The sequence below is a fragment of the Physcomitrium patens genome, chromosome 18, assembly GCF_059467195.1.
Source record: "Physcomitrium patens ecotype Gransden chromosome 18, ASM5946719v1, whole genome shotgun sequence".
NCBI classification, from domain to species: Eukaryota; Viridiplantae; Streptophyta; class Bryopsida; order Funariales; family Funariaceae; genus Physcomitrium; species Physcomitrium patens.
This window is the reverse complement of record NC_143427.1, coordinates 5,391,270-5,408,535: the sequence shown is the minus strand read 5'-3', so window position 1 is coordinate 5,408,535 and position 17,266 is coordinate 5,391,270. Positions and strand designations below refer to the sequence as shown.

The 17,266-nt window shown below is 35.7% G+C and overlaps 3 protein-coding genes across 7 annotated transcripts; 1 reads left to right on the top strand and 2 right to left on the bottom strand.

The window, feature by feature from the left end:
- Nucleotides 1-649: 649 nt before the first annotated feature.
- LOC112294982 (ribosome-recycling factor, chloroplastic) lies at nucleotides 650-4,854 on the bottom strand. The gene is made up of 12 exons (XM_024546022.3): nucleotides 4,717-4,854; nucleotides 3,888-4,000; nucleotides 3,594-3,714; nucleotides 3,071-3,140; nucleotides 2,742-2,837; nucleotides 2,338-2,435; nucleotides 2,133-2,244; nucleotides 1,863-1,904; nucleotides 1,690-1,746; nucleotides 1,409-1,459; nucleotides 1,089-1,145; nucleotides 650-911 (listed from the first exon to the last, which is right to left on the bottom strand). Exons 2-12 carry the CDS (start codon nucleotides 3,958-3,960, stop codon nucleotides 894-896), a joined length of 795 nt encoding a protein of 264 aa, XP_024401790.1. The 5' UTR covers nucleotides 3,961-4,000; nucleotides 4,717-4,854; the 3' UTR covers nucleotides 650-893.
- A 3,945-nt stretch (nucleotides 4,855-8,799) lies between these two features.
- Nucleotides 8,800-10,272, bottom strand: LOC112295069 (uncharacterized). Its single transcript, XM_024546213.3, has 4 exons — nucleotides 10,184-10,272; nucleotides 9,739-9,821; nucleotides 9,272-9,314; nucleotides 8,800-9,165 (listed from the first exon to the last, which is right to left on the bottom strand). Exons 2-4 carry the CDS (start codon nucleotides 9,802-9,804, stop codon nucleotides 8,963-8,965), a joined length of 312 nt encoding a protein of 103 aa, XP_024401981.1. The 5' UTR covers nucleotides 9,805-9,821; nucleotides 10,184-10,272; the 3' UTR covers nucleotides 8,800-8,962.
- Nucleotides 10,273-13,013: 2,741 nt separating this feature from the next.
- On the top strand, nucleotides 13,014-17,191 carry LOC112295484 (uncharacterized). Of its 5 annotated transcripts, none has more exons than XM_024547171.3 (10): nucleotides 13,015-13,115; nucleotides 13,893-13,985; nucleotides 14,186-14,771; nucleotides 14,982-15,117; nucleotides 15,275-15,308; nucleotides 15,487-15,576; nucleotides 15,874-15,931; nucleotides 16,050-16,128; nucleotides 16,499-16,581; nucleotides 16,720-17,191. In XM_024547171.3, the coding sequence occupies exons 2-10, from the start codon at nucleotides 13,930-13,932 to the stop codon at nucleotides 16,783-16,785; spliced, it is 1,188 nt and encodes a 395-aa protein (XP_024402939.1). In that variant the 5' UTR covers nucleotides 13,015-13,115; nucleotides 13,893-13,929; the 3' UTR covers nucleotides 16,786-17,191. The 5 variants fall into 5 exon arrangements, 4 of the variants coding, with proteins under 4 accessions (XP_024402939.1, XP_024402941.1, XP_090100628.1 ...); XM_024547173.3 differs by having other exon boundaries at nucleotides 13,893-13,989; XM_090244502.1 differs by having other exon boundaries at nucleotides 13,015-13,780; nucleotides 13,914-13,985.
- Nucleotides 17,192-17,266: the final 75 nt, after the last annotated feature.

Genomic DNA, 17,266 nt, shown 5'->3' with positions numbered 1-17,266 from the left:
GCATGTATGTTACAAAGTACATGGATTTGCAAGGAGGTATCTCAGTCCCTGAACTCTCAACTGAAGCCCACCTTGTGTCATACAAATAACATTCTTTGAACGGTGTTATATGTTCCCAATTGGTGTTATAATATCTCCTTCTACAGATCTATGGCTTGTTGTATTCTCCAGTTAATTATTTGGTGTTAGAGTCGTTCGCTCCAATGTTCTACCGGTTCTGGTTCCAAGTAATTTCCTTGTTGGCTTCGTTGATAGATTCGCCCAAACACTTTCCACCACATCAAATCCAGCCTGGGAGAGTTGCTTATCTGTATGTGACAACAGCCCACGAAGCATTGACGAGCTTCCTGGAGGACGGTGTAGACTCTGAATAAGTTGGTAGAAGTTGGACCATTGTTGAGTCTATGAAAACTGGTAAAATGAAAAAGTTTGCCGTGACAGAAATTGAGAAAGCTCAAGATAACAACTACCGTTAAACCCCTAGGGCATCGGTGAGACTTGTGCACAGGAATTAATGAGTGATTTGTGATCGACTGACTTCATCTTAGACTCTTCGCATTAATAGCTGTATACCTTTTATGGTATGTAGTAAGATGTAGAATGCAGGTTCAGTTTTCTATTGGCTGTTTGCTTTTCTGTGAAACCAAGATTTGATGAAAGAAAATTGAGTAGTACATTTCAGATACAAGCCTTGCAAGGGCAACAGATGGCGTTTAGTCTCACAACTCTTCTGGGTTCACTAGTTTAGGAATCGCCGTTCAAATGAGGTTCATTGGAGCGGATAGCTGGCCACCACCAGTAAGGCATTTTCTACATCAGGCTAGCTGAATCCAAACTTCACAGAGAGACTACAAAAAGTATTACACCTAGGCCGTATTTTGGAGTCATATCACTCAGACTGTCTGCAGCTCCTGTACAAGGCAACAGTGATAGAATAAGATGTACTGCAAAATATGTCTTTGGACTGATTCAATCACGCTATTCGTTGGATTTGAGCTAGTTTTGGGGTTAATAAAGCTTGATATTGAAAATCAAGTTTTACGATCATGCCAATGAAGAACCTATCTATCAGAGAAGCACTAGCTCACCTTTTCTTTCTGCTTGAATAGTGCATCGATCTTCTTAATGTAGTCATCAGTCATTTTCTGAAACACGCAAGTCCCAAAGATAAGCTCTAGAAAACTTCAGGGTCTTATCACACGCTGCATAACAATCCTAACAAGTATCACCTCTATAAAGATTGTCCAGCTAAGGTGACAATTAAATGAAAAAAGTTAAAGGAAAGGAAGTGTTCACAGTGAGACTCTATCTATTGTAGCACCGGCATTACTTTGCGGACCTATCATACATCCTAATTCAGAAAGACATTATTGTTCCTCTGTGTTTAGGGTGGTTGAGGTGGAATCACCTGAATATCACCAGATAAGTCTTTCACGTTGTCCTCTGAAAGCTTTTTCTCCTGTATTATGAAACAATGCATTCAGCACCTTCCGTTGAACCTTTATATGTATGTCAAAGCCTAAACTTTTACGTCAAAAACTTTCTCAGTGCTTTCAATCCATGTAACCTTAAAAACTTCACTGAAGCATCTTAGAAGTTTAAAGTTTGTAACGTGTTGACAGGATGCTTCCACACGCAAACGAGCAACCCAGAGATCGAAAGTAAATTGGTAGAGGGAATAACAATAACCTTCTCAAGTTTTTCATACGACTTAATCGCATCTCTCCTCACATTCCGAATAGCCACCTGTAGCACAAGAAAGCTAACCATGGTCAGGAAACATGGAAGATATAAGAGACACTGAACAATTTTTTGATCAACAGACATGGAACAGGGTAAAACTAATCAACAAGTTTCAATACCTTTCCCTCTTCGCTGAGCTTGGATACCAACTTCAGAAGTTCCTGAAATATAAACAACACGATACCTCACTTTAGATCTAAGAACACTTCAACCATGATCCTGCTTTCAAAATTATTCAAACATGAAAAATACAAACCGCCGTATCTCAAAACAATCACAATATCTATTGGTTCCTCAAGCATGCTAGAGCAGTACGGAATTAATCTCCAAGCACATGAATACTTCACCATCATGCACCACTTGATTGAAAGTTATGATATGCCATGTACCTTCCTCCTATCTGCTGTTAGTTGAGGAACATTAAGTCGAATAACATTTCCGTCATTGTTTGGCGTAATTCCAATATCCGATTTAACGAGAGACTTCTCTATTGAGGTTAAACTGAATCAAAACAGACCCCACACAACATAAGCGAGTTTATTCCAGACAAAATAAATTGCTGACGTCTACTAAGCATGGAGTTTGGATAATTACCTTGACTTGTCAAATGGCGTGATGAGGATAGTGCTGCCATCTGGAGTGGTAATTTGCGCAATGCTCTTGAGTATGACATTGGTTCCATAATACTCCACCTTGAATCCATAAACACACGCGTAATTTTAAAGATAATCCAAAAAACTCAATATCTTAGAGGTACATATTTCAGATTCGTACATTGAAGAATTTTGGATTGAATTTTAGTGTAAACATGTTACTAAGGACATTGTGCACATAAGGACACCAGAAAATCTCTCATGTGTATGATTTTGATGCGAGTAAACCCTGTTAAAATACTGGGTAATATCATATAGTCATTCACTTCAATATGTATGAAAAGAATAAAGAGGTCAGAGGTCTCGGCGTTTTTATAAAATAGTATTAATTTTGAAAAAACTCACCTGAACACGATCCAACAAACTAGGGGTAGCTCGACCAGTCCGCACAGTGTTGAAGGATGCCTTGGTAGCCTCCAAAGATTTCTCCATCCTCTCCATCTGTCATAACAGCTCAGGATGAACAAGCTGGATCAACGTGGTACTAATAACATTACAGCCACATCCTCGTTCAGACCACACAACTACGACAGCCCTAGAGGCTGCATATGTACAAACCATGTAAACGATAACCCAACAACCTGTTCAGAAGAACCAAAAAATGTGATGTTATCAGATGGCAACAAGACCATCTAGTTTATACTTGCAATGACTAAGAGATATTAAGTGCGTACGGCATCCATTTCAATGAGCTCCTTCTCTGCTTCCACATCTTCCGTCGTAGCTCCCCTGATGACGGGTGACCTGCTTGACCAAACCAGTGAAAGACATCAATAATGATGTGGGCCTCACCATAGACAGTGCTAGCTTTCATGCAAAAAAACACTCGCAACTACTACATATCTAAAAAATTGAACCTGAAGCCCTGAAGCAACATGTTCTTGAGATGAACTTGGTATCACATATGTAGTATGTAATACTGAAACCAAGCCCTAGTCTACATGAAGCAGAGTAGAGCTGCATTTTGAAATTTGTTTCCTTTACAATAAATTCAGAATCGTGGTGAATTCAAGCTTGTAAGAGCCACTTGTACGCTCATCTTTTAAGAAGATAAACAAGTAAATAAATAAGACACCGAGAAGATTCAAGTCCGTTTGCGGCTGATCAGTCAGAATGCCAACTTCCCAAAATGGCATGGAACTTTGACTTAACAGAGCGGGAAGACCGTATATCACGTAACGCTTAAAAGATGCTTACCTTGTAGGCCTCCCCAAGATTTTGATTGAAGATACACGGCACTTCCGGAGTGCAACTGATGCAAAGCTCAACTGCTGTGGCAATACAACACCCCCTCCAACAGCTTTCGTCTTGCCCATGTCTGGAATAACGTCATCAGTGCCATGAGTATCAAATCATTTAAGCTTTTCCAGAAGTTATCATAATTGCGAATTCAAATTTCCCATGGTGAACCACTGTACACTGAAATTGTTCGACATTGCTGAACATTAATCTTGTATATGCAGGAAGTTAGAATTACAGATAGGAACTCACATTGCAAGGGAGACATGGCTTCTTTCACCTTCGCCATGCATGATCCAACGGAGGCTGTCGCACAGACCGACATTGTGCCTCTTATGATATTAATTAGCTCAAAAAATGAACCTCTGTAAAATAAAAAAAGATCCGCTTTCGGTTATATATAGCCCAGACTTGCCTCGGGACATTTTTTATCACCTTCGCACACTCTCTGACGGAATGTCAGTCTCTCTAAAATTGTAAACTAAGTGATAGCCTTAGCTTCAGACCTTATGAAATTCCTATTCCACTCATTTGATTTCAGTTTCCAAGTACACTAAGATCCACAACATTATCACCTCAACATTCACCTAGACGCAAGAAACACCACAATCCATGGCAAACAACGCATTCTGAACCAAGGAACTATATGCAGAAACCTAAACGCAAGATTATGGCGCTAGGGTTCAACTGGTTCTGTATCTTCGAATCGTCAAAACGTGAGGTGCGTATGAAAAGAAGAGAAACACAAAACGACACCAAAGAAGCGACTACTGCCGAACATCCCACAAGAAGAATTGCATCCAGTAAGGCTCCACAGCTAGATATACTACGTAACAAAACTCAACAGCAGATTCATTCGCCCTCCAGGAATAGGCGCAAGAATCAAATTCACCATATAAAATACACCACTCACTCAGTAGTCGCTTATGAAAAGAACATGAATAGGTGAAATTTCTTCCTACTGGGACAATGAGAAGATTGGCAACCATTACAACAAAATCAAGCTCCGCCAGAATGCGTAACACAATTACGCCAAGCGAAGCTCCAAGTGGACGCGACCACTACATCTAGCGACACTCACCCCAATAAACGGTCAAACGAGACGAGAATCGATTCCAGGAGTGCCGCGGGAGGCTGGCAATAAGACCGCAGGAACCAAGAGTTCTAGCACCTCGAATTGCGAAGAAGAGGAATGCGCAGTCGGTGAGGCGTCACTGGAAGCAGGGGGGCGCAATCAGCTCCGAAAACAATCCAAAGGCTATACACGATAGCGAACGTGTTCTCGATCATTCGAACACGTTCCAATCTACGCGCACAGCGGACATCTGATCCGACGGCAGGAAATCTCCGCTTCACTGCCCCAGAGTGCACGACGATGCGCAGAACACCTCACACAGAAACCTATATGAAATGCTACCCGCTAGAATGAATAAATCCAATGGCACAAGGTTAGCTGCGGATTTGAGAGCAATGGCTGGGAGTAGATAAGAGAGACACTTACAATGCTGCCACTGAAATTGGAGGCATAGTTTGAATTCAAGTCATGAAGGTAGACTACTTAAAGCTCGGGTAGCCACCACATTATGAAGGTAGCAAACACAGTCCAACTCGAGGTAGAGTAGCCTTAGGCTGAAGGCCATGTATTTTCAAAGTGTGTGCAATAAACAAAGTGCATTACTCAAGTGGTGTATGTGCTACTAGTTACAGACATTTTACAAAATTCTGTCTAATGCTTGTTTGTTACCCCAAAAGCTTGAGTAACATTAAGTAAAATAGAACTACATGGGAATCATGCACGTGGATATCAATTAGAGGGAGTGCATAGGGAGAATTTTGTTTTCCCCAATGCAGTGCATTGTATGTGGCCAAATGCATTATGCTCTATTCCTCATCACTACATCTGAAGCCATAAATAATACGCAAGTTCTTGCTTTCTTTCTTTCTTTGGTTGCATGTTGCAGAAGGACAATGGATAACAGAGGTGACGACCACATTGGGTTTTATCATTTTTCCATCCATTTTTTATGTTGTGTCCCCTTGCCTTGCTAATGTTACGAGTTGTTGTAGCATGACTTAAAAATAATCATAGGTTTATGAAGTTGAATATCAATATAGTGGACTCTGAATTTGTAGCCATACTTGACAGTCTTTTTTTATTTTATTTTATTTATTTTTGTTTTGAAATTTTAGATAATGTATGTTGTAAGTGCAAGCTATTGCAGAAAACTTGCATGAGTTTAGAAGGCAACACAAGTTGCATATTGATGTATATATGGCATATTTTTCTTTTTACAAAATACATGATTCTTAATACATACTTTTAAAAACAAGAAAAATCATTAATGTCATTATTTATTAATGAACATTCTAACATTTTGCTTTTATTAAACATTGATATCAAATACATGAAGATGTAATGAGTTGAATTGGATGTATATATTTTTTATTGTACTTTCAAAAAAATTGTGATTTTTTTGTTTGTGTCCATATAGTTTAATACCATTATAAAATAACAAGAAAATAAATGCATAAATAAATATCAAAAAATGTTAATTTTATCTTTTTTCTATTCTATTAAATTTTATATTCATATTATAAAACATATTATGAAGTTAAGTATATAACATAATATAAGGTAGTAAGTTAAATATTGTATTTTAAGTTATATCATATTGTAATAGAATATATAGTTTTAATTGGTAAAAATACATAATAAAAGAATGTTTTTAATTTCAGAATTTTTTTGTAACTTACTAAATTCATTTTTATTAATGTAGAATTTTCAATTTTTGTTTTACGTAGCTATTGGAATGCCTTTCTTTAAGCTCCTTTAGTATTATAAGATTTTATTTTAGTATCTTTTTTTTATATGTACTCTAAGTTTTAATCTATCCAATTAAATTTTTTGCACCACTTGATACAAGAGTGTACATTAAAATTAATTTTGATTTCCTAAAAATTGATGTTCAATATTAAAGATGAGAGTCATGCACTAAATGTGTACTTTTAAGTTGGTTGTAAACAAATGATAACTATTGACAATACAAAACAAAAATGCAAAAAAGTTCAAGACTTATTATAAACTATGTCTAAAAAAATCAAATTTCAAATAGTTAATTGTATATTTTATCTTATTTCAGCATGCATCAATTTATTTAGTAAATTCTTACAAAATGTTTGTCATATTTTTATATTTGTACATTCATATTTTGTTAAAATTTTTAAAATAATTTTTTGATATCTAAATACACACAAATCATTTGTATTTATATTTTAAATATTTTAAAAATAACACACTCTAAGTTATATATATGTATATATATATATAGATACACACACACATATATATATATATATATATATATATAGATACACATATATTGATAGATACAATTTAGATTCTAGTAACAAGAAGATATAAACTATAATTTTTTAAGTGAAGTTGTTTTTAAGTGAAGTTGTTTCCTTAATTTTAGCAATCCAATACATATTTGTCAAATAGCCTTTTTGCATATCCACCTCTTTTAGAAAATTTGGAAAATATAATACATAAAAATGGATATAGTAAATCAAGTTTTTTTCTATTATATTTAATATATATTTTTTAAAATCTAAAATATTATGTAAAATTGTTATTTTAAATTTTTTAAAAATATAATATAAGAAGGTTTTTTTAACTATTTGTGCAAATTATCTCCAAAATTCTCCTATGAAGAATGATATGTTTTAAAGAGAAATAAATTATGAGGATTTAGTAATTTTTATATTATTACTTTATAAATATGCTAATAAAAAAATTAAAAAAAGAAAGAAAAAATGTATATTGTAGGAAAATTTAAGCAATATAAAAAGGAGTGATTAAAATTTACAAAGACAAACTTATAAGAATAAATAATGGCTTTGCAAGAAAAAGAATTTGCAATGTCTTTGTCATACATGAATTTTTTCTTCTTTAACAATGAGAAGTCTTAAAAAAAAGTTACATCAAAATATTCTTTATTGACAAGACTTATTGACAAGCAACTATTAATTCATAAAATTACTACGGACTAGAAATTCATCAAAGTAGTAATTTTATTTATTTAGTAGCAATATTTTAGAAGTTTAGATTAATAGTATTTATTGTATAAGTAACATGTACAAAAACAAAACTAAGATCATTATTAGTCTCATCAATTCAATTTTTGAATCTTCTTTATTTTATGGCTAGCAACCTTTTATATCTTAAAATAGCTACTTGATTGTCATACTACTTTATATCTTGTTACTTCTTATTGCTTTTTGTAAAACTTTATTAAATAATACATATATATATTTTTTATTGTTATAGTATCAAGTTTTGTCCATGCCATAAAAACTATTGTAGACAAATTTACATGTACTCTTTTGATTGAACATGCTTGATACATTTTCAACTCTATCTTTCTTATTGAATTAAGATTTGTCTACTATGTCCTATTGTTTTTTGAATGGATCAAAATTACATAGTTATATTCTAGTACTCTTGAGTTGTAAATGCAAAGCAACCCTTTATGTGCAGCTCTAACATGCACACAAAGTGAAACTTTTTTTCTTGTCCTTTATTACTGAAAATTTGTGTTCTATTTTACTCAAAGTAAAACAAATAGCACACAAAGTGTAACTTTTTTTTCTTGTCCTTTATTACTGAAAATTTGTGTTCTATTTTACTCAAAGTAAATCAAATAGGACATTATCCTATATTAAAAGGGTGTGAACATGTGGCTCTCTTGTCTAATAGGAATTTGTTTACTCTATGTTGATATATTCTTCTTTACTCTAAATTTCCTCGCCTTATTTTGTTCAACTCCCTTTGTTCCTTCTACTTTATTGGTACCCTAAACCAACCTCACATTTGTACCTCATCTTTGCTAGCACAAGACTGTACTAGTGCTACGTTGCCCCCACCTTTCACTCAGGCTTGTTCTCTCCTTCATCCTCCAAACATATCAAACAGTCAAAAACAAAAAAAAAACAAAAGGAGAAAATGCGTTGGAAATCTTTGTTGGTCCAAGTGGATTCACCATGGTGATAAAAGCTTGAGTAGTGAAATACAAAGATGCATTCCAGTTTTGACCGAGTCATTAGTCTGACCTACGTCCCTGAGTTCCAGACCACAACAAAATCCATCCTCAATAGAGTACAATTTCCGAATTAAGTAGCATTATACAATGTATTAATGTTGTGAAGTATGAACAATGCAGCGGAATCTCTGCCTGCAGAGATGAGTCCTCTCAGTCATGTAGACTAACACGAAGACTGATAGAATAAAACACGGGTTCAGGACCTAATTCGCATGCAATTTACGACTACTTGGGCAGCTTAGCTTCCGCTGCGGCCAACTTAGCATCGGCCTCACCAACTGCTCTTTTCAAATGGAGCACTTGGTACTGCAGCTTCTTATTTTCGTCAATGAGCTTCTGCTTTTCAGCTTCCTGCTCAGCTTTCGCTCCCACCAACTTCTTCCGTAACTCAGTCAGGGATTGTAGAAGGTCCTCTCGTCCAGATGAACCTGCAGAAACATCCCTATCAATAATTATAACATGAACAGAGTCGATGTCTACTTCGAAAGTAGGCATTGCTGGAGTGAAGCACCGAACAGTGGGAACAGAACATACCTTGGTTTTGTTGAGCGGCAGCCTCGAGCTTTGCTAAACGCTCCTGCATAGTAAGGTGCTCATAAATTAGATACTTCATCTTGCAAAGCTGATAATCTATTGTTTGTGACCCACAATAAAGTGAGAAAGGCTCGACCTCTAAAAAGAAATGCAAGAGGCAAGCTGTGAAACAAAAAAAAAAATACAAAATAGAAAATGCCCCTTGCAAGATTATAATGCAATATACACCAATTATGGAACAAGACCCAAGAAAATTCAATACACGAAATTGACTGGGGAACATCAGATTGTCTTAAGCTCCAGTTATTCTCTGGTACTTAAAATATTCCCCAATCTTCTTGTACAGTAGTCCTCCAACACGAGTTACCCTTCCACGATCCTCCATTTCGTATTGGACATTCACAGTAATCAACGACCAGGTGAATTTAAGTTGAGTTTGGGTAACCAGCGCAAGACCGATATATTACCTCAGCCATTTGAGCACGCTCCTCAAAAGGTTGAAGCAGACTCCCAATGTCCTTGTTGGCACCCATTGTCTCACGCAGCTACTCTACACTTGCAGAAAATCAAGAATTCGCTCAGCGGTTATAATCAAGTGCACCAGATGGGCAAAAGGAAAACACACCAGCGCGTAGATCAAAAACCCCTCCGCCAACTATTTAGAAGTAAAAAAAAAGCAACACCTCAAATTCGTTCAGAGCTCACTGAAACAAATCCAAAAACTCAACAAATAGGAACCCTCAAAATTCCAAAAAAAAAACTGAGTCCGAACAGAACCCCACAGATTCACTGTCAAACCTAGAAAACGAAGAGGGAAAAAAACATCAAAGAAGGGCAGCAACATCCCAGCCGAGGCAGGTGATTGAGAAACAGTGCCCTCCAAAAAAGTAGTAATACAAGGAATTTCCATACCTGGTAAGACTGAAGAGAGCAACCAACTTGAAGAACAAAGAGCTGGTGGAAGCAATTCCGGTGGCACAGATCAGGAGGTTGAAGGTCCGGCCATAAACCCTAAACCTACGGAACAGCAACGCCAATTCCTTATCTCAAAGCCTCAGCATTATTCAAGGCAGCTAGGTATCAATCTGGCTAATAAATATTGATCACCTAGGTATCAATCCAGCTATAAGTATCGGTCATCTACGTATCAACCTAGCTGGTTGTGCACGGAAGAAATTCACAAGATCTGCAATCTGAGCAACTATGGGTGATGGTCGAGAATTAATTTTTTGAAGCAAACACAAATAAATCATGGATATATCTTTCATATATTATAAGGCAGCTTGGGTATAACACAAAGAGACAAAGAAGTCTTCTGATTGGACATGAGGAAGGGAATTTGGGGAACACTCATAGAAATCAAAGAACATAAAAATATGGGAACGAGAGAATGGATGAATGAAAAAGCATGGATGTGTGATGTGAGAGAATGCGGTGCTCAACGACACAGGTTTCAGCTAATCACTATATGTAATAAAATATATATATATATATATATATATATATACATATACATACATACATACATACATACATATATCTTTAAACACACACATCTACACACAAATACATGTTAGTTTTAACTTTTTCCAATGTACATTCATCATGTAAAATATTCATGTTTCTGAACTCTTATAGAGATCAAAATAAATATATAATCTTATAACTTACTAATTATTATTGAACTTTCTAATATATTTTTTATAATAATTATATCAAATTAATATCAGGTGAATTTTACAAAATAACTTCAATTCAATTGAGTAATTATTTTTAAATGTAAATATTTGATATGATTATATTTTTTATATATATATATATATATATATAATCAATCAAAATGATCCAATGTTTGCTGATTTGAAGACATGATTAGTAAGGTGCTTATTTTTTTTATATTTTCTTAAGGAAAAAAATAACTACATAAATGTGAGAACTTCTTCATGTAAAGAATTTTTGTGTTCTTTTATTTAAATTTTGTTTTTTTATAGTGTATTCTTAGATAGTACTGATAATTTCTTAATTAGTTAAAAATAAAATAAATCATAATTGATAAGAATACACTTATAATAAAAGATTACAAGCTACATAGCAAAACAAAATATGGTTCTTTTATTCTACTATTAGATCTTGTTTGTGGTTCTGATATGGTTTTTATTATTTAATGCAATATTCCTATATATATATATATACCCATTTATTTATGTTGTAAAAAATAAAGTTAAAAATGTGATTCTTTTATTTTACAATTAAATGTAAATTTATCATAATTTGTTTTGCTTCACACCAATTTTTAATTTGGTATTTTACCATGATTGTTGTGTACTTTGCTTGATCTAAGAATTATTACATAGAAAATATAATTTTTTATTAAATACACATATTGATTGAATGTATAATATCTAATATCCATTATAAAAAATAACTATTTGTAAAGCAAAGTTTGCTAATTTTGCTTCATCATAATTGTAACAATCTCATAAAGCATCAACTACACAATTATATGTAATACCATGTCACCTAAGTTTCTTGTCCTTTAAATTTATTGCAATAGACAAATAAACACTTAGCTATATTTTTATTAAACCATTGATAATATAACAACCATATAAACACTCCAAATATAACCATATAAAAAATCCAAATAGTTATTAAAATATTTTTAATAAGTGATACATTTTTCATTTGTTTTGAGTTAAGTTAATTTCTTATGTTCTATATAATTTGTGTGTTAATAAAGTATATGTAAGTAGATATAAGTTTTTACTATCTTAAATGTTGCCAATATTACTACAGTCTTACAAATAACAAAATTATTAAATAGATCTAGTATTTTTTGGATCATTAATTCATTTTTGAAATTTTAATGATTTTATTTTTGTTAATTTAAATACTGATTTAATATCATTTATACTTCACTTGGTTGTTCTGACTTCAACAGTGCTAAAACTTTATATTTATGATTTTAAAGATTTCAAGGATGGATAAGCATATCAGTATCAATATGTTTATTAATATAACTTATTAATCTATCTAGATTTAAAATTTTCTATTGTGAGTACAATTGTCTGACTAGATTTTATTATATAGTGTAGTTGTAATGTCAACTCCAATAGCTTTGAGACTATTTATAATCATCCCAAAGACTCTTAGAAGTGTCAAGAAGATTTTATATTTTATATTTCCTACTACTATAAAAGGAATAAAAACCAAAGAAATAAAAATACATATACACATACAATTTTTTTAGAAAATTAAAATTTTATTATTAAAAAATAATTTACTTAATATTTTAATGATGGAAAACCTGATTGTCATAGGAGGTGGTCACAGTTAATGTTGTAAGGTGTGCATTCTATTTATATATAAAAGAACAAAAATGAAATTATAAACTATAAATTTTCACACTGAAATTAAAAATTTATAGTTTATAATTTCATTTTTAATTTCAGTGTGAGAGGCTTTTAAAAGTTGTATTTAAAGATCTGCATAATAAAGTATAAAGTTTTTGCATTAAAGCTCAAAATTGTTACACAAGCAGAAGGAACCAGTTTATGTGGTTCAAAATGAACTGAATTGAAATTGGATGATTTCCATGTGAACAGAGAAGAGCATCCACGGAGGACGCACAGAACTCGTTCATCCGTTTGGAAGACGGATACGCTCATCCATCCAACCTCGACACCCTCAAAATCATTCATCCAAATCAATGCGAGAGGGGTGTTCAGTCCTCCCCGCTACGCACTTGCCCCATCCGCTTGTCCATGAATCCTTGCAACCTGCTTCTCGTCCTGCGGGACGTCGACTTTGCACCTCCACGCTAATCTTCCCATTGATGTTGCAGGCACGAATTCCTCTCTGTTTCCCACCCCTCAATCTTGAACGGAAATTTTGAGAGAGTGGGGAAAGTAGTGAAGCAGGGGTTGGTGCAGGGTGGGACTTTTCAATCAGCTGATATAGAGGCTTGGAATGTGTTTGATTCAAGGGACCGCTCGCTGAATTCAGAGTGGACTTGGGTTGGAGGGCGTGTCTGTCTGTGGAAGGACTACAGGCAGAGTGCACTGCTTCGTGAGAATATTGCGATGTTTGATTCTGTTGTTGTGTAGTGGTCGGCAGCTTTATATGATTTGGGGGGGGGGGTGATCTAGGAATTCAGACTTGTTGAGAATTGTTGGAGGGATTGCGAGGGACGGATATCCTGCATTGGAGGGTAGAATGTTGAATTTTCACCGAGGAACACAGAGTCGAACCCAATTATGTGCGTCTTGACACAATCTAGTTTGAGTGAACTCCATAGAATGTCGACATTGATCCAAACTCGGTTTGGTATTTGTTAGCAGCTTCATCTTCGTAGACTAGTGTTGTATTATTTGAAAGTGGTTTGCGATTTCAGACCACTCGTCCGGCATTTGGAGGTTTTGCTGCTATTTGACTTTCTGTATAATGCAGCTTGCCAAAAGTTCTTGGAAGCTTCATTTAGAAATATTCGAAGAGGAAGCTGCTCCACTTGTATCCTCGAATAATTTTTGATGATTTTTCGAGAAGCATAAAATTCAACTGTTTTTCTTGTTTCATGAGATGTGGTAGCTACGTCAGTAATAAAACTGTGCCCACATTGTAGCTATAACTGGATGCGCTGAAGTTTCCAAAGAAAGATTATGGCTCTAGCGTCCAGTTCGAGATTGGCGGCCTTCATTTCTGATGTTCACTACAGGCTCGTTAGTCATCCCCTAGTCTTTTCTTGCTCTTCATTGATATGCTATGGCCCTCTCGGCATGTGAAAATTGCGCTCTTATTTTGAGTTTTACAAAGAATGTGCAATATTTGAATACACAATTTATCTCGTTGTAGAAATTATTCTGAGCAATTTCTATGGACCTCTCTTACTCTGGGGGCATTGTTGGCTATTTTCAGGTTGAAACAGTCACAGAAAAATAATTTTAGTTGCACTCTCCGACGTACTGATGGCTCATTGGAGCTTTTGAAGCTTCCATCCGCCTCTAATCATGTAGAGGTCCGCTGGGTAAAATCGTATGATGTCCGGTGCTCCTGTTTCAAAACAAATGCAGAATCAAGCTTCACCACGAATGCTTGTCTACGTCCTAGTATTCCTGATACTGAAGACAGCTCCCTCTCTCTGCGAGACAATCAGCTAGGCAATCCCCCAGAATTGGTAAACAGGGAGGAGAAGGATATTAGGACTCGAGCAGCATTGAACGGTAGTTCATCAAAAGTTAATCGACGGAGAACGATGTTGGCTTCTCTGGCAGCCTTCGATGTTAGTTGCTCGTGTTGTAAAGCGTCCATGGCTGAAGAGTGGAGCTATGGAGGTCCTTCTGGAGCTTCAAAATGGAGTGGTACTTGTTCCATTGGTGCACGACAATCACCCATTGACGTGCCCATCAAAAAGGCACAGTACGAGGAGGCTTTGGAAGAGTTGCTGATGGATTACAAAATGAGCACCCCTACTTTCAAAAACCCAGGCCATGGCACAATGGAGGTATCATGATCATTCTTCTTCTTAAAGCCGAAACCTGAAATATTCTCGGCTTGCCAGGAAGGAAGCAAATGTCGTTTTGGGGGTTATAACACTAACGCTATTTCTGAACTCGTTTTATTCTTTGTTATACGACACTTCAAGTGTAGATCTGTGTTGATCTGAGGCAAGTTGAAGATGGTTAAATTTCTGTTAGTCTGCGACTTTTGGCAGGTCCACTTTCCGGAAGGAGTGAACAAGCTTCGGATCAACGAAAGAGAGTTCAATTTGGTGCAGTTCCACTTTCACGCCCCATCAGAGCACGCATTTGATGGAATTCGCTTCCCTATGGAGGCTCACTTGGTGCATCGTATGTGCTTCTCGTCCTGTTTGTTTGGCGCATGTATTATAGCATCTCACGTTTAATACCTAGTTGGCCTAAAAATTTATCTTGAGTCGTTTTATTCATTTTTGCATTACGTCTAAAATGTATTTGTATACATTTTTTGCACTTTGTTAATGTGCAGGGGATCCAGTGACCAAGGCTTATGCTGTTGTTGGGTGAAAGGACATGTCCAGCAACTTTTATATTTTAGTGCTCGAGAGAGGATCCATAGCAGCATTGGCGTTTTAGAATTCTGTGCTTAGCATTTAATGGAGTGTGCATTATTTTGTAATTTTTTTCATGGATTCAACTCTGGGAGTGCTTTAAGTATGCGTCGTACTGCTTTAATTGCAGAGTTATGCTGGATGCTGCCCCTGGTGGTAAGTCAAATAGCGCCCTCGCTGCAGCTCTCAAGTACTCGCCCTTGGAACGCGGAAAAGCTTTGTAAGTTTGTTTTTTCCAACATTAATAGATTTGAACGGATATTGCAACTTTGCTTCGACGATCGTTTGGACTAGGTTGCGGTACCAGTCCTCAGATCTCAGATTCGACTCATCCCTCCTCTGACTCAAACAAATAATATCTATTTCCTTGATTACATGGTTCGTTTATTAAAGAATCTTCAAAACCGTGACGAGGTGCCTGTGATGAGCTCATTTCATGGTCGTAGATCTTGTTCTGAAGTGTAACTTCATGAATATAAGACAATCACTAATCAAAACTTGTACCACTATCTGGTAGGACTGAACCGAAAATACAGATCTCTGCTAATGACCTTCTTCCTCCGAAGGAAATGAAGGTGATCCCCTGTACAAATTTCCATCCTCTGCTGTTATCTTGTCAAATTTCAAGTTCATATTTAGGTTAGTAGCTCAGGTCCATTCGTAAAAGGTTTAAGTTTGCGTGCTTGAGTGCAGAATGACAGGCGATATATACATTACATGGGCTCTTTCACTACGCCGCCGTGCAGTGAATCCGTTGACTGGTTTCTCCTCAGTGAGTGAATGTCTTCATCCTTACTCTGCACTTATGTTTTGCGTCTCTTTCGAGACTTCGTTCTGAACTGTGATAAATAATTTTTGCAATGTGCGTTTGGATGGACTTTGCGTATTACAGCTAGCCTTTTGTAGGTTTGGCATTTGCACCATGTAAATACTCTCAGCAGCTGCTTGAATTCAAATTCCTTTGCGTATTCGTCTGATTTGACTATCTCTGACACTTAATTGTCAAGATTCTGTCACTTGGTTAAAGCCATTGTGTTTACTACAAAGTACAACGAAGCTCTTGTGAGTCCTTGCTTGTACGTCAAGTCCTTATATTGAAGTACTTCATTACATTTAAACTTGAATTATATTTTGCATTATAGAGAACCCCTTGAGAGTGCCAGCGACTGATATCCTGGAATTCATGAAGTTTGCGGGCGATGAGCAGACTCTGGCTATGAATGCGGTATATTGCTTTCTCTCAAGTCCAATTCGATATTATTCATACAACTATTGCTGAGCACTTTACTCGCCTCTTGCTGTATTATAACTCTGTAATTACTCTGCTAATTGACCTACTTGCTGTCTTCACTTGGGGACGCAGAGACCGATTCAGCCACTGGGGGATCGAAGAATCTTTGAAGGGCCATACACACTGAAAAATCAGTAGATTTCCGGATGTTGAAAGTCGCCTGATCTTTCTACAAATGCCTGTGGATTCCAATCAAGCTTTATAAAAACACCAGGATGTCATCGAAATTGAGAAGACAAGATTCTTCTAAAGCTACCTGTGCATCAATGACACTAAAGCATAATTCTCTTCTATTAGGGTCTCATGTTCAAGTTTTAGGAGAAAGTCCACGTAAGAAGGGATTAAAGTCATTCATTTTCTTGATATCTATTAAGTGCAGTGGATCACCGTGCCAGATTTTGGATATGTAGGTCGGGGTTTGAATCCTTTTGTGGTTAGTACTCACTGAGTTCTCGTTAAGCAGTACAACAGCCATGTCTTCTTCTTCTTTGTTAATTTTGTTTTATTCTATTAAATTAAATTAACTTTTGTTTTGATGATAAAATGGTTCTACAATCTAGATTCAAAAACATCTTCAAATCTCGTATGTAATTTTAATATCTATTTATAAACTGCAAAG

Bases quoted from the DNA above. Each gene is read 5' to 3' on its own strand.
- LOC112295069 (XM_024546213.3), bottom strand. From the start codon at position 9,804: ATGGGTGCCAACAAGGACATTGGGAGTCTGCTTCAACCTTTTGAGGAG. The intron at 9,315-9,738 runs GTAATATATCGG...CTTACTATGCAG, and splicing joins AGCGTGCTCAAATGGCTGAG to GAGCGTTTAGCAAAGCTCGA. The intron at 9,166-9,271 runs GTATGTTCTGTT...ATGTTTCTGCAG, and splicing joins TGCCGCTCAACAAAACCAAG to GTTCATCTGGACGAGAGGAC.
- LOC112295484 (XM_024547171.3), top strand. From the start codon at position 13,930: ATGGCTCTAGCGTCCAGTTCGAGATTGGCGGCCTTCATTTCTGATGTT. The intron at 13,986-14,185 runs GCTCGTTAGTCA...GGCTATTTTCAG, and splicing joins ATTTCTGATGTTCACTACAG to GTTGAAACAGTCACAGAAAA. The intron at 15,118-15,274 runs GTATGTGCTTCT...GTTAATGTGCAG, and splicing joins GGAGGCTCACTTGGTGCATC to GGGATCCAGTGACCAAGGCT.
- LOC112294982 (XM_024546022.3), bottom strand. From the start codon at position 3,960: ATGTCGGTCTGTGCGACAGCCTCCGTTGGATCATGCATGGCGAAGGTG. The intron at 2,838-3,070 runs GTACGCACTTAA...CTGTTATGACAG, and splicing joins AGCTCATTGAAATGGATGCC to ATGGAGAGGATGGAGAAATC. The intron at 2,245-2,337 runs GTAATTATCCAA...GTTTTGATTCAG, and splicing joins ACGCCATTTGACAAGTCAAG to TTTAACCTCAATAGAGAAGT.